The sequence below is a fragment of the Schistocerca serialis genome, chromosome 11 (genome assembly GCF_023864345.2).
Source record: "Schistocerca serialis cubense isolate TAMUIC-IGC-003099 chromosome 11, iqSchSeri2.2, whole genome shotgun sequence".
NCBI classification, from domain to species: domain Eukaryota; kingdom Metazoa; phylum Arthropoda; class Insecta; order Orthoptera; family Acrididae; genus Schistocerca; species Schistocerca serialis.
Genome location: NC_064648.1, coordinates 118,964,567 through 118,980,541, shown reverse-complemented (window position 1 = coordinate 118,980,541; position 15,975 = coordinate 118,964,567). Strand labels below are relative to the sequence as shown.

At 41.1% G+C, this 15,975-nt stretch overlaps 1 protein-coding gene across 3 annotated transcripts in view; it reads left to right on the top strand.

The window, feature by feature from the left end:
- The window catches only part of LOC126427329 (histone acetyltransferase KAT2A), a 339,982-nt gene that overhangs the window by 311,284 nt on the left and 12,723 nt on the right, over nucleotides 1-15,975 (top strand). For all 3 annotated transcript variants that reach the window (XM_050089640.1, XM_050089639.1, XM_050089641.1), the window contains 2 exons: nucleotides 1,841-2,065; nucleotides 10,518-10,608. In XM_050089640.1, coding sequence (XP_049945597.1) covers nucleotides 1,841-2,065; nucleotides 10,518-10,608 — 316 coding nt within the window. The remainder of the gene's footprint in view (nucleotides 1-1,840; nucleotides 2,066-10,517; nucleotides 10,609-15,975) is intronic.

Sequence of the window (15,975 nt, the reverse complement as noted above, 5' to 3'; positions counted from 1 at the left end):
ACTTCCTGGCAGATTAAAACTGTGTGCTAGACCGAGACTCGAACTCGGGACCTTTGCCTTTCGTGGGCAAGTGCTCTACCAACTGAGCTACCCAAGCGCGACTCACACCCTGTCCTCACAGCTTTACTTCTGCCAGTACCTCGTCTCCTACCTTCCAAACTTTACTGAAGCTCTCCTGCAAACTTTGCAGAACTAGCACTCCTGAAACAAAGGAGACGAGGTACTGGCAGAAGTAAAGCTGTAAGGACGGTGTGTGAGTCGTGCTTGGGTAGCTCAGTCGGTAGACCACTTGCCCGCAATAGGCAAATGTCCTGAGTTTGAGTCTCGGTCCGGCACACAGTTTTAATCTGCTAGGAAGTTTCATATCAGCGCACACTCCGCTGCAGAGTGAAAATCTCATTCTGCATATACGAGGGCTATCCACAAAGTATATTATGTTTTGGAATTAAAAATAAATAAAGTATTGGAATTTTTATTTTGTTATACACGGATGAAAGCCACACTTAAATACTACTTTTCTACATAGTTGCCATTTAAATTAAGGCACTTATCGTAGCGATGGACGAGCTTGGAAATTCCTTCGTCGTAAAATTCGGCCGCCTGCGCCTTCAACCACGTAATGACTGTCTTTTGGGACAGAAAAGGTGTGATTTTTGTGGATTTCCTGGAAAGAGGCAGTACAATAAACTCTCAAAGGTATTGCCAATCTCTGCACAACCTCAGAAGAGCAATACAAAACAAGTGCAGGGGAAAGTTGAGCTCAAAGATCTTGCCGATTCACGACAACGCCCGGGCCCACACGGCAAATGCCACTCGTGAAGTTCTCGAATCTTTTAAGTGGGAGTTGTTTCCTCATCCGCCGTACAGTCCCGACCTGGCACCGAGCGACTTCCACTTATTCCCAGCAATGAAGAAGTGGTTGGCTATGCAGCGTTTTGATGATGACGTACAGCTTCAAGAAGAGGTAACCATGTGGTCGAAGACGCAGGCGGCCGAATTTTACGATGAAGGAATTTCCAAGCTCGTCCATCGCTACGATAAGTGCCTTAATTTAAATGGCAACTATGTGGAAAAGTAGTATTTAAGTGTGGCTTTCATCTGTATATAATAAAAAAAAAAAAATTCCAATACTTTATTTATTTTTAATTCCAAAACGTAATGTACTTTGTGGATAGCCCTCGTATAACTGTTTTGTGGTGATATGAATATAATAGAGGGAAACATTCCACGTGGGAAAAATATATCTAAAAACAAAGATGATGAGACTTACCAAACAAAAGCGCTGGCAGGTCTACAGACACACAAACAAGCACAAACATTCACACAAAATTCTAGCTTTGTACAGGCCTTTACAAATGTCTGCTTGTGTCTGTGTATGTGCGGATGGATATGTGTGTGTGCGAGTGTATACCCGTCCTTTTTTCCCCCTAAGGTAAGTCTTTCCGCTCCCGGGATTGGAATGACTCCTTACCCTCTCCCTTAAAACCGACATCCTTTCGTCTTTCCCTCTCCTTCCCTCTTTCCTGACAAAGCAACCGTTGGTTGCGAAAGCTAGAATATTGTGTGTATGTTTGTGTTTGTTTGTGTGTCTATCGACCTGCCAGTGCTTTTGTTTGGTAAATCTCATCATCTTTGTTTTTAGATATGTTTTCTAGTGATAGGTGGAGTCACCATGTCCAAGGCTTCCACATCTTGTGAACCCAGAGCCTAATCATCTCGGTGTTAAACACAAATTCAAGTTAATTTGATCTTTCTTGGTTGTAAATTGTATTTTCTTATGTTTTTCCTTGTTTCTTACATGTATTATGACTTTCAGAGTTAACTTTGCATTTCCCTGCAGATTGTGAAGAAGATCATAGAAGCCCGGCAGCAGGAGGTACAGAAGGTACACCCCGGGCTGACGTGCTTCCGTGAGGGTGTGCGCTCCATCCCTATTGAGAGCATCCCGGGCATCCGCGAAACGGGCTGGCGGCCTGCGGCACGGGCGACACGCGTCTCCCGTGTCACGGAGGAGACGGCCGACCCGGATGCGTTGCACGCCACCCTCAAGAATGTCCTCAATACGGTCTGTACCGTGTTGCTCGCATCTATAAAGAATTTGAATTGCTGTGTGTGAGATGTGATAGATTCAGTGAAAGCTTCTGACAGTGTTGACTTGAATGAGTTCTTCAAAACTGTGAAGGTAGCAGGGATAAAATATGGGGAGTGAAATGATGCTTGGAATTTGAGTGGAAACTGGACTGCAGTTATACACTGAAGTTCCAAAGAAACTGGTATAGGCATGCATATTCAAATACAGAGATATGTAAACAGGCAGATTACGGCACTGCAGTCAGCAGCGCCTGTGTAGGACAACTATTGTCTGGCGCAGTTGTTAGATCGGTTGCTGCTGCTACAATGGCAGGTTATCAAGATTTAAGTGAGTCTGAATGTGCTGTTACAGTCTGCGCATGAGTGATGGGACACAGCATATCTGAGGAAGCGATGAAGTGGGGATTTTCCCGTACGAACATTTGATGAGTGTACCACAAATATCAGGAATCCCGTAAACGTCAAATCTCCGACCTCGCCGAGTCGGAAAAAGATCCTGCAAGAACAGGACCAACAACGACTGAAGAGAATAGATCAGCATGACAGAATTGCAACCCTCCCACACATTGCTGCAGATTTCAATGCTGGGGCATCAACAGGTATCACCGTGTGAACCATTCAGCGAAACATCATCGATGTGGGCTTTTGGAGCTGAAGGCCCACTCGTGTACCGTTGATGACCACACTATACAAAGCTTTACGTCTCACCTGGGCCTGTCAACACTGACATTGGACTGTTGATGACTGGAAACATGTTGTCTGGTGGGAAGAGTCCCGTTTCAAATCTTATCAAGGAGACGGACGTGTACTGGTATGGAGACAACCTCATGAATCCATGGACGCTGTATGTCAGCAGTGGACACAGGATCTCCGAGGAAGCAATGAAGTGGGGATTTTCCCGTACAACCATTTCACGAGTGTACCACGAATATTAGGAATCCGGTAAACGTCAAATCTCCGACCTCGCCGAGTCGGAAAAAGATCCTGCAAGAACGGGACCAACGACAACTGAAGAGAATAGATCAGCATGACAGAATTGCAACCCTCCCACACATTGCTGCAGATTTCAATGCTGGGGCATCAACAGGTATCACCGTGTGAACCATTCAACGAAACATCATCGATGTGGGCTTTTGGAGCTGAAGGCCTACTCGTGTACCGTTGATGACCACACTATACAAAGCTTTACGCCTCGCCAGGGCCTGTCAACACTGACATTGGACTGTTGATGACTGGAAACATGTTGTCTGGTGGGACGAGTCCCATTTCAAATCTTATCAAGGAGACGGACGTGTACTGGTATGGAGACAACCTCATGAATCCATGGACGCTGTATGTCAGCAGTGGACACAGGATCTCCGAGGAAGCAATGAAGTGGGGATTTTCCCGTACAACCATTTCACGAGTGTACCACGAATATTAGGAATCCGGTAAACGTCAAATCTCCGACCTCGCCGAGTCGGAAAAAGATCCTGCAAGAACGGGACCAACGACAACTGAAGAGAATAGATCAGCATGACAGAATTGCAACCCTCCCACACATTGCTGCAGATTTCAATGCTGGGGCATCAACAGGTATCACCGTGTGAACCATTCAACGAAACATCATCGATGTGGGCTTTTGGAGCTGAAGGCCTACTCGTGTACCGTTGATGACCACACTATACAAAGCTTTACGCCTCGCCAGGGCCTGTCAACACTGACATTGGACTGTTGATGACTGGAAACATGTTGTCTGGTGGGACGAGTCCCATTTCAAATCTTATCAAGGAGACGGACGTGTACTGGTATGGAGACAACCTCATGAATCCATGGACCCTGTATGTCAGGAGTGGACACAGGATCTCCTAGGAAGCAATGAAGTGGGGATTTTCCCGTACAACCATTTCACGAGTGTACCACGAATATCAGGAATCCGGTAACCGTCAAATCTCCCACCTCGCCGAGTCGGAAAAAGATCCTGCAAGAACGAGACCAAAGACAACTGAAGAGAATAGATCAGCATGACAGAATTGCAACCCTCCCACACATTGCTGCAGATTTCAATGCTGGGGCATCAACAGGTATCACCGTGTGAACCATTCAACGAAACATCATCGATGTGGGCTTTTGGAGCTGAAGGCCTACTCGTGTACCGTTGATGACCACACTACACAAAGCTTTACGCCTCGCCTAGGCCTGTCAACACTGACACTGGACTATTGATGACTGGAAACATGTTGTCTGGTGGGACGAGTCTCGTTTCAAATCGTATCGAGGAGATGGACGTGTACTGGTATGGAGGCAACCTCATGAATCCATGGACCCTGTACGTCAGCAGTGGACTATTTAGGCTGGTGGAGGCTCTGCGATGGTGTGGTGCATGTGCAGTTAGAGTGATAAGGGACCCCTGATATGTCTAGATATTACTCTGACACGTGACATGTGTGTAAGCATTCTGTCTGATCACCTGCATCCATTCATGCCCATTGTGCATTCTTCTGATGGGCTTGGGCAATACTGGCAGGACAATGCAACACGCCATGCATCCAGAATTGCTACAGAGTGGCTCCAGGAACACTCTTGTGAGTTTAAAGACTTACGCTGGCCACCAAACTCCCCAGACACGAACATTATTGAGCATATCTTGGATGCATTGCAACGTGCTATTCAGAAGAGATCTCAACCTCCTCGTACTCTTACAGATTTATGGACCGCCCTGCAGGATTCACAGTGTCAGTTCCCTCCAGCACTACTTCAGACATTAGTCGAGTCCATGCCATGTCGTGATGCAGCAATTCTGCATGCTCGTAGGAGCCGTTTGACAGTATTAGGCAGGTGTACCAGTTCCTTTGGCTCTTCAGGGTAAGAGTGAAATAAAATGAACGGAGAGCAGTAGTTGACAAGGGAATGATACAGGGCTATAGCCTATCACTAATATTTTTCAGTCTGTATGTTGAGCAAGGAATCAGGAAACTAAGAAGAAATTTGAGAAGATTAATTTCAGAGAGAAGAAATAAAAACTTTGAGGAAAGGCAGTCATGTTGTAATACTGACAGAGGACTCAGAAGATCAGTGCAACAGAATCAGCAGCATTTTGAAACTGGTTTATAGGATGAAGTGAGCAAAAGTAAAAAATGTGTAATTAGTGTCACTAAATTAAATGTGACAATGCTCATGAAAATAGATTAGCAAATGGGATAGATGATGAGTCTTAGTATTATAGCTGCAAAGTAACCAAAGATGCCAGTAGTCGAGAGCAGTGTTGTGCAAAATGGTTTGGAAAGCTTTAAGCGTGTTGTAGGATAGCTTATGCTGAGAAATAACTGATAATTGTTAGGAAAAAAATTCAATTCATTGCACCATTTCCGAGCGAATGAGCATTTAAGTTAGCCAATCAGGCTGTTGCATGCGCCAATTCAAGTGGCCCACCCGATGTAATAATTCTTATAGCATAGTTGATAGTGCATGACCCTGTTCAGCATTGGGTGCTGGTTCAATCATCACTAACGTCCCGTGTCCAATTTCTGTATCGATCTCTTATCGGTTTTTAGAGACCAAACAAAGAATACATTTAGCAGTACTGTCTTTGGCGGGCCACTTGAATTTGTGCACACAGCAGCCTGACTGGCATACTTCAGTACTAATTAACTCGGAAACAGCACAATGTATCGAATTTTTTTCTCGAGGATTATTTCTTGGCATAACTTACCCTGTAAAGGAGTTTTGCTGTTTGGGGAGCAAAATAACTGATGATGATCAAAGTAGATAGGATATAAAATGTAGACTGGCAATGGCAAGGAAAGCGCTTCTGAAGAAGAGAAATTTGTTAATATCGAGTATAGATTTAAGTGTCAGGAAGTCATTTCTGAAAGTATTTTTATGGAGTGTAGCCATGTATGGAAGTGAAACATGGATGATAAATAGTTTGGACAAGAAGAGAATAGAAGCTTTCGAAATGTGGTGCTACTGACGAATGCTGAAGATTAGATGGGTAGATCACACAACTAATGAGGAGGTATTGAATAGAATTGGGGAGAAGAGAAATTTTTGGCACAACTTGACTAGAAGAAGGGATCAGTTGGTAGGGCATGTTCTGAGGCATCAAGGGATCACAAATTTAGCATTGGAGGGCAACGTGGAGGGTAAAAAATCGTAGAGGGGGACCAAGAGATGAATACACTAAGCAGATTCAGAAGGATGTAGGCTGCAGTAGGTACTGGGAGATGAAGAAGCTTGCACAGGATTGGGTAGCATGGAGAGCTGCATCAAACCAGTCTCAGGACTGAAGACCACAACAACAACAACAACAACAACAACAACAACAACTACTTAGCCTGCTCCTTACAAGCTTTTCAGACTCTTTCTAAACCCCTGTATAAAATTCAGACTGGCAGTAATAAGAAAAGCCTTTCTGAGAATGAATATGCGTGTGGAGAAATTTGAAGTGGAATGACAACATAAAATTAATCACGGATAAGACAGATGCCAGACTGAAATGCATTGAAAGAGTCATCAGGAAATGCAGTCCATCAACAAATGAAGTACCTTACAAAACACTCATTTGACCAACTGTGGAAAACTGCTCATCAGTCAAAGATCCTTACCAGATAGGACTGATAGAAGAAATAGAGAAGATCCAAAGAAGAGCAGCATGTTTTGTTACAGTTTCATTTAATAAGCAGGAAAGCATCATGGAAGTGCTCAGCCAACTCCACTTCCAGATGCTGCAAGAGAGGCATTCTACATAACCGTGTGGTTTACTGTTAAAAGTTCCAAGAACATACATTTGTAGAAGGCTCAACTAATATATGAGATGTGTCAAAAAAACTAAGGTGACTTTATATTTTTATAAAAAGATATTTATTTATTCATCGATACTCATGTTGTCCCCTTCAAAGTAATCCCCATCAGATGCAATACACTAGTGCCAATACTTCTTCCAATCCTCTAAGCACTTCTCGTAAGCACTTTTCGGTACAGCCTCAAGTACTTCCACTGATGCAATATTCTCAATTGCTGAAAATCTTCATCCTTTCATTGGTCTCTTCAGTTTTGGGAACAGGAAAAAGTCACAGGGGGCCAAATCTGGTGAATATGGTAGCTGAGGTGTGATTGTCGTGTTGTTTTTGGCTTAAAGACCTCTCACAAGCAACGATGAATGAGCGTGTGCATTGTCGTGATGTAAAAGCCACAAATTGTTTTTCCACAATTCTGGGTGTTGTCTGCATATTGCTTCTTGCAAACGGTGCATAACATCGAGGTAATACTCCTTATTGACTGTATGACATTGAGGAAAAAATTATTGATATACTACACCACAGTAACTGGAAAAAAAAACAGTGAGCAAAACTATGACATTTGATCAGACTTGGTGTGCTTTTCTCAATCTTGGCTCTCCGCGGGATGCTTCCATTGTGACGATTGGGCCTTGGTTTTGACGTCATAACTGTATACTCATGTTTTGCCACCAGTTATGGCCCTTTTGAGCAAATCAGGATCATCATTGTGACATCATTCAAGAGCTCATGACCAATGCTCATGTGACGGTTCTTCTTATCAAAATTGAGAAGTTTTGGAACAAACTTCGCTGACATGTGTCTCGTGCCCAAAACATCTGAAAAAATTGCATGACACGAGTTGACTGATATACCAACATCCTCAGCAACTTGGTAATTCAATGATTTTCCAAAACATTTTTCTTCACAGCGTCAACATTATCATGTGCTGATGATGTGCTGGGGCATGCAGAGTGAAGTTCGTCATTTGCATATTCTCGGTCATCTTGTAAGAGTTTGTACCACTTGTAAAGGGTTTTTTTTTTATTTAGAGCAGACTCATCGTATGCCACTGTCAACATTTCAAGTGTTTTAGAGCACTTGATTCCAATTTTTCCACAAAATTTGATGCAAATTCATTGCTCCTTTTTTTATAATAGTCGAAAATTGCCAAGCACACTAAAACATGTCTAATCTTTCCGTCTGTCAAAAACAAATGAAGTATGCTGCTCACTTGAAACTGTGAACGTATGTTCGGGACATGTGTACCAACATAACAAAAATAATAAAAAAAGAGAGATTGATAATCAAATGTACATTGTCTGCACAACAATTTAAAAAATCACGTTTCTTTTTGATCAGCCGTTGTATCACTTCCCCCTACATATATCTTGCAAAAATACCATGAAAGTAAAATTAGAGAGATTCAGTACCACACAGAGACTTACCAGGAATTGTTCTTCCTGTGAACTATTCGTAACTGGAACAGGAAAGGGAGGAAATGATGACGTACACAAAGTACCCTCTGCCACATGCCCTAAGATGGCTTGTGGAGTATAGCCGTAGATATGCAGATGCAGATATGTTGACCATAACACCTAACAGATCTACTCAAAGGGAGCTTTTATTGACAAAGTAGGTGCTTTCAGATATCTAGGAAACAAGCTAATTATGAAAGGAAACATCAAGAAAGAAATTTCATAGAGGGTAGAAAACAGCTCAAAATTTTATTACTATTATTTATCAGACATAATTAAAGACTTTGGTGAAAAAAGGGCGTAACTCATATTTTACAAATCCAATGCTGACTGCAGTCAATGGTCTAATTAATGTGACTGGACTTTATATGTTTAGTGCAAAATAGGGATAGCTCAGTATTTATCCCTTTCTCTGACCAAAGTGGTAATAGGATGAGATTCTAAAACTTAGAGTGTCTGGTGTATTTTGTGGGAAAAAGTGTAGTTCTTCCACCGAGGTCTTCGATTAGGAACTGTGATATACCTGCCAGAGCAAAGAGTGTGATATATGAGTTATGTTATCTGCCAATTATGACCTATGGATTGGAATGTTGGACCTGGACAAAGAAAGACGTGAGTAGAATAGAAGCAGCAGATATGCCCTTTCTTCAAGGCATCCTGGGAAAGACAAGAAGGTACCGGATAAGGAATGAAACATATGTCAGATCTGTCTCCTAAAAGAATCTGCGGAAAGAAATAGGCTAAAATGATTTAGCCACATTAAAGGATGGGAAAGAGAGCTTTGAAGTGGCCAGAATTTGAAAGAAGAGCATAAACAAGAGGGAGAGACCTAGTGAAGGATTATATTAATTTAAGGGGACTGCAATGTAAGGAAGTTCCGAACGATAGACTGTGGGAGAAAAGAGAAGATTGGAAGAGACTTTGTGAATGACTTGCATGAGCAGAAACATTTCAATAAGAAGAAGAAGAAGAAGAATTCTCAACAACAATACTAGAAGTAGAAATAATTTCCACTGGAAGACATCAGGAAGGTAACTGGAAACACAAAATATTCAATAACAAAGTAAAAGATTATCTTATTAGCCACTGTTTCTATAATTTATCAGAATATTCAGACACTGGGTTCCAGATTCTGGTTAGCATTAATTTTCATATTTACAAACTTCTAGCACACTGAAGTAAGTGCAGGGCAGCAATTGGTGCTAATCAATACAATGGAAAAATAGCCAAAGTTGCAAATATCACTTTTATTTACTTGATGACTATCTGTACGCTGTAACTGTTCATTTGCAAAATTTGCTATCTTGGTAAGGTTCTTATATTTTGGGAAATAATGTTTTGACTATCTGAATGATTTGAAAATGGGTCCTGACCTGAAACTAGTCATCAAGTACATAAAAGTGAAATTTGCAACTTTGGCTGTATTTCTGTTGTATTAATTTTTAAATTAATACATGTTTTTAACTTTTCCAGTACATAGACTGCAAATAGTGTTCTCTGAAATCAGTCAGGGTGCATAAAAGTATACTTTTGGACAAGCCAAGTGTAGTGATTAATTCTGCCTTTTAATGTATAATTTGATTCTTTCAACGTTCCTGAAGGTTCTTCTTCAGTATGTGATTTACAGAACAACACATGTGAACTGGGAATTAGATTAGAGAATGAGACACATGAAGTAGTCGATGAGTTTTGCTGTGTTACTGATATGAGGAAAATGTCCCCATGTGAGTAGGCCATATGATTTATGTGACCAAAAGAGTGTAAAATATGTCATTCGAAGATAATTTTTGCCGACGATATCTTTCACTTTCCACACGAGGTAGTACACATGTGAGGTCTTTTTACAGATTTTGTGATATGCACTTCCCAGTTCAGTTTGGCATCAATATGTACTCTTAGGAGTTTGACACATTTATTATCTACATTCTTAGACAGTCCTAACCTAAGCTTGTTAAAGCACCAATTTCATTTGCCTTGTTCTCTTACATGTATGATGTATAATTATTTAATTATGATAACTTAAATTTTCGTCATTGAAGAAAGAGTTTGTTAGCATATTTTGCTTTTCAGCTGATACAGTTTGTTTGATGATTTTGAGTTATTTTCCTGTGTTCTGGTAACTTTGTACGTATGAGACACAGTAAGTAATAAGATTAGTGTATCACAGTACTCTCTGTTCTTCTTTTTGCAGATTCGCAACCACAGTGCGGCATGGCCCTTCCTGAAGCCTGTGGACAAACTGGAGGTTCCAGACTACTATGACCACATTAAGTACCCTATGGGTGAGTGTCACTATCTACTTTGCTTTTCTAACCATGTATGTTTTAGAAAAAACATGCAGGAAAACATTGTGAAACCAACTGAAACATAGGAGCTGGTTTTCAGTAAGCTGCTGCCTCTTACATTATAGCCTTTGTAGGAGACTTCATGGATTGCATTTTCTTTTTCTTATCCCAGAACCTCTTCATCCTTTCTGTTCTTTTGCTCTCTTCTTCTGAGGTATTCAGTATCCTCTTATCCTCTCTGCTCCACTAGTAATCTAGTTGTTCTAATTATAATCATTATCATTAAACTGAAGAAACTGCAAAAGGTGGGAATTTAAGGAGAAGGGACCTGGATAAAATGAAAGAACCAGAGGGTGTACAGATTTTCAAGGATACCATAAGGGAACAATTGACAGGAATGGGGGAAAGAAATACAGTAGAAGAAGAATGGGTAGCTTTGAGGGATGAAATAGTGAAGGCAGCAGAGGATCAAATAGGTAAAAAGACGAGGGCTAGTAGAAACCCTCGGGTAACAAGAAATATTGAATTTAATTGATGAAAGGAGAAAATATAAAAATGCAGTAAATGAAGCAGGCAAAAAGGAATACAAACGTCTCAAAAATGAGATCGACAGGAAGTGCAAAATGGCTAAGCAGGGATGGCTAGAGGACAAATGTAAGGATGTAGAGGGTTATCTCACTAGGGGTAAGATAGATACTGCCTACAGGAAAATTAAAGAAACCTTTGGAGAAAAGAGAACGACTTGTATGAATATCAAGAGCTCAGATGAAAACCCAGTTCTAAGCAAAAAAGGGAAAGCAGAAAGATGGAAGGGTCTATACAAGGGCGATGTACTTGAGAACAATATTATGGAAATGGAAGAGGATGTAGATGAAGATGAAATGGGAGATATGATACTGCGTGAAGAGTTTGACAGAGCACTGAAAGACCTGAGTCGAAGCAAGGCCCTGGGAGTAGACAACATTCCATTAGAACTATTGACGGCCTTGGGAGAGCCAGTCCTGACAAAACTCTACCGTTTGGTGAGCAAGATGTATGAGACAGGCGAAATACCCTCAGACTTCAAGAAGAATATAATAATTCCAATCCCAAAGAAATCAGGTGTTGACAGATGTGAAAACCGAACTATCATTTTAATAAGTCACAGCTACAAAATACTAACGCGAATTCTTTACAGACGAATGGAAAAACCGGTAGAAGCCGACCTCGGGGAAAATCAGTTTGTATTCCGTAGAAATGTTGGAACACGTGAGGTAATACTGATCTTACGACTTATCTTAGAAGAAAGATTAAGGAAAGGCAAACCTATGTTTCTAGCATTTGTAGACTTAGAGAAAGCTTTTGACAATGTTGATTGGAATACTCTCTTTCAAATTCTAAAGGTGGCAGGAGTAAAATACAGGGAGCGAAAGGCTATTTACAATTTGTACAGAAACCAGATGGTAGCTATAAGAGTCGAGGGGCATGAAAGGGAAGCAGTGGTTGGGAAGGGAGTGAGACAGGGTTGTAGCCTATCCCCGATGTTATTCAACCTGTATATTGAGCAAGCAATAAAGGAAACAAAAGAAAAGTTCAGAGTAGAAATTAAAATCCATGGAGAAGAAATAAAAACTTTGAGGTTTGCCGATGACATTGTAATTCTGTCAGAGACAGCAAAGGACCTGGAAGAGCAGTTGAACGGAATGGACAGTGTCTTGAAAGGAGGGTATAAGATGAACATCAACAAAAGCAAAACGAGGGTAATGGAATGTAGTCGAATTAAGTCGGGTAATACTGAGGGAATTAGATTAGGAAATGAGACACTTAAAGTAGTTAAGGAGTTTTGCTATTTGGGGAGCAAAATAACTGATGCTGGTCGAAGTAGAGAGGATATAAAATGTAGACTGGCAATGGCAAGGAAAGCGTTTCTGAAGAAGAGAAATTGTTTTAACATCGAGTATATATTTGTGTCAGGAATTCGTTTCAGAAAGTATTTGTATGGAAGTGAAACGAGGACAATAAATAGTTTAGACAAGAAGAGAATAGAAGCTTTCGAAATGTGGTGCTACAGAAGAATGCTGAAGATTAGATGGGTAGATCACACAACTGATGAGGAGGTATTGAATAGAATTGGGGAGAAGAGGAGTTTTGTGGCACAACTTGACTAGAAGAAGCGATCGGTTGGTAGGACATGTTCTGAGGCATCAAGGGATCACCAATTTAGTATTGGAGGGCAGCGTGGAGGGTAAAAATTGTGGAGGGAAACCAAGAGATGAATACACTAAGCAGATTCAGAAGGATGTAGGCTGCAGTAGGTACTGGGAGATGAAGAAGCTTGCACAGGATACAGTAGCATGGAGAGCTGCATCAAACCAGTCTCATGACTGAAGACAACAACAACATCATTACATCATAACATACATAAAAACATTTAAAAATACTCATATTCGCTAATTTCAGGTGCTTCTGTCTGTTAATTAAGCTTATTTGCAATATAATTGAATTGCTTTAGAACATGCGATGCTACAGGTTTACTGAGTTCCTGTAGTTGGAAATATTCCGGCATGAATATTTTGCAGTTTGAGGGTGGTAACTTCTTCTCTTAATAAGTACTCAAACTCTATTTATAATTAATCTTTTTAAAGAGTACAACTTCCACTTCCACATCATTGTCCTAATTTTTACAACTCCATGTGACTGGCACTAAAACAGATCCACACATATTCTGCTGGGTTACATTGCACTCATTTGGCAGGAGTAAAGTATTGGTTTGATGGGTGCAGCTGTTGAAGTATAATTATGTTCTTAACAGCGTAAACAGTACATGCGTTATTGATAGCAACATTTTAATTTAGTTAGAATTATGACTAGTAATTACAAGATTATCTAGATGAACTATGGTGTAAATGACGGATAATAATTACAATTTCTAAAGCAAAACTTAACAAATTTGCATTCCTTTGCTGCAGAATTTACATTGTAAATGTTTTTAACAATTAAAATTATAAAGTTTGAATTTTGAAAAATAATTAGATTAGCTTATGTTTTGCTAACATTTGTGTTATCATATATTGTTATTTTTTATGTTTTTATTCTCACTTCACAAAAGGCTAAGACTATAGCATGTGCTTATATGACAGTCATGGCTGCCACAAAAATTGGGTAAAGGTACTGTTAATTAACTTTCCGTATAGCCAAAAGAATAATAACCAAAGTGATTAAATAATAAAAATGTGTTCATAAGCATTTAATGTGCCCCAAAAAGTGTATCAGGTTGCGTCATAGATTAATGTATCATGTTGTTCTACTAATTCATCTTACATTACATTACACTCACCATCATATTCCTGTATCCTCCTTTGCCATTGATCTCTGGCTTACTGATCAGTGCATACTTGCCTCCAGTTTCCCATCTCTTCCACCTTGGTCATCAATTCCAACCAATTTTTCCTTAACTTAGCCTTCTGGGTCTCTGTCTTTTCTCTTGTGCTACCCATTGGTTCCCCCACTCATCGGAACCAGGAGTATCTCTGAAGATGTCAGATGCAGCTCTAGATGAAACTACAGGGACAAGAAGTTTTGTAGACCATGATCACACAATCCAGAAGAATCAAAAGCAGCTAAGACTCCTGGTTGCAAAAACCTTTTCCAGTCTGCTATTTTGTCAAAAACTGATATATTGAGCCTGTGGCTGTGTACAAAATGTAGGTCAACTCTTACACAGAAGATTACAGCAACCAGCCATTTATTATAAAGCTATTTATATACTTAATCAGCACCGTTACCGGTTTCAAACCGATAGGTTCATTTTCAGATGGCAAGTTCATGTTTTACATTACATTTCATTTCATGTTTTGTTTCCCCACCTGACAAAACTTCCTTGGGGTGGTGATGCCAATGAAGAATCTGTGCCATTACATTCCAGTGCAGGTTGCTTATCATCTTGCAAACTCGAAAACTGTATCCAGAATGAGATTTTCGCTCTGCAGCGGAGTGTGCGCTGGTATGAAACTTCCTGGCAGATTAAAACTGTGTGCCGGACCGAGACTCGAACTCGGGACCTTAGCCTTTCGCAGGCAAGTGCTCTACCATCTGAGTTTCATATCATCACACACTTCGCTGCAGAGTGAAAATCTCAGTCTGGAAATATCCCCAAGGCTGTGGCTAAGCCATGTCTCCGCAATATCCTTTCTTTCATGAGTGCTAGTTCTGCACGGTTCGCAGGAGAGCTTCTGTAAAGTTTGGAAGGTAGGAGACGAGGTACTGGCAGAAGTAAAGCTGTGAGGACGGGGCGTGAGTCGTGCTTGGGTAGTTCAGATGGTAGAGTACTTGCCCATCACATGAAGGTATACAGTTTTCGAGTTTGCAGTATGATAAGCCACCTGCATTGGCATCACCACCCTAAAGAAGTTTCGTCTGTGGCGAAACAAAACACGAAATGTAATGTAAAACATTAACTTGCCATCTGATGACGAACCTATCTGTTTGAAACAGGTTACGGCACTGTTTCAGTAAATAAATAGCATTATAAAAAGTGGTTGGTTGCTGTATCTTCTGTGTAAGAGTCAACCTACTTTTCCAGTCTGCTTTTCTCCTGATACTGTGCGTGTGCTCCAGTACTATTTTCCCCTAGGCCTTTACACTGGGACATGGTCTTTTGACAGGAGAATCATTATATCCACAACTAGTCGGATACTGGTTGCACATGTCACACAAACAGGAAAGAAATTATGATGACACATGGCAGGAAGACTGTCTGCAGACAGGACTCATATTACACTTGAGTTGAGCAACAGGCTGACCGAATGGCAGACCTGACACAAGAGGAAGTCAATGGCATCCTATGCAACAACAAAGCACAACAAAATTTCCACACAACTCTGTCAACTACGTGGTGCAATCCAAATCGAAATTGAAGGGGAAAATCAATACCAAAGCTGTCAATGAATAGTCAGTACTATGGTGAAGATAGTAGCAAATGTTATCAGACAAACTACACACCTGAGTGAGTGATCGATGTGTGGTGGTTTTTATGCCAGCCACGAGGGGCACTATTGGCAGGTGTATTCATGTGGTGAGACGGTGGTAGGTGGCACACTCACTGTGTGAGTGCAGCTCTGTGACAACTCTCTCCTCTATCGTCCATTTGCTCAGGCAGGCATTCTTTGTACAACCCAATACTAGGTCCTTGCTGCCCCCCCCCTCCCCCCAAACCAGAGCATACAACCAGAAACACCCTGGACAGTGCTGTGGAAGGTGGAACAATACGGGTGAAGGAGCAGTTTCAGGAACCATAGGCTGCGAGGGGGAAATGCAGTCGGCAGTGTTCATCGGAACAGCACTGGAGATGGGTGTGACAGGGTGAACCACTGATCTACAGGGAGC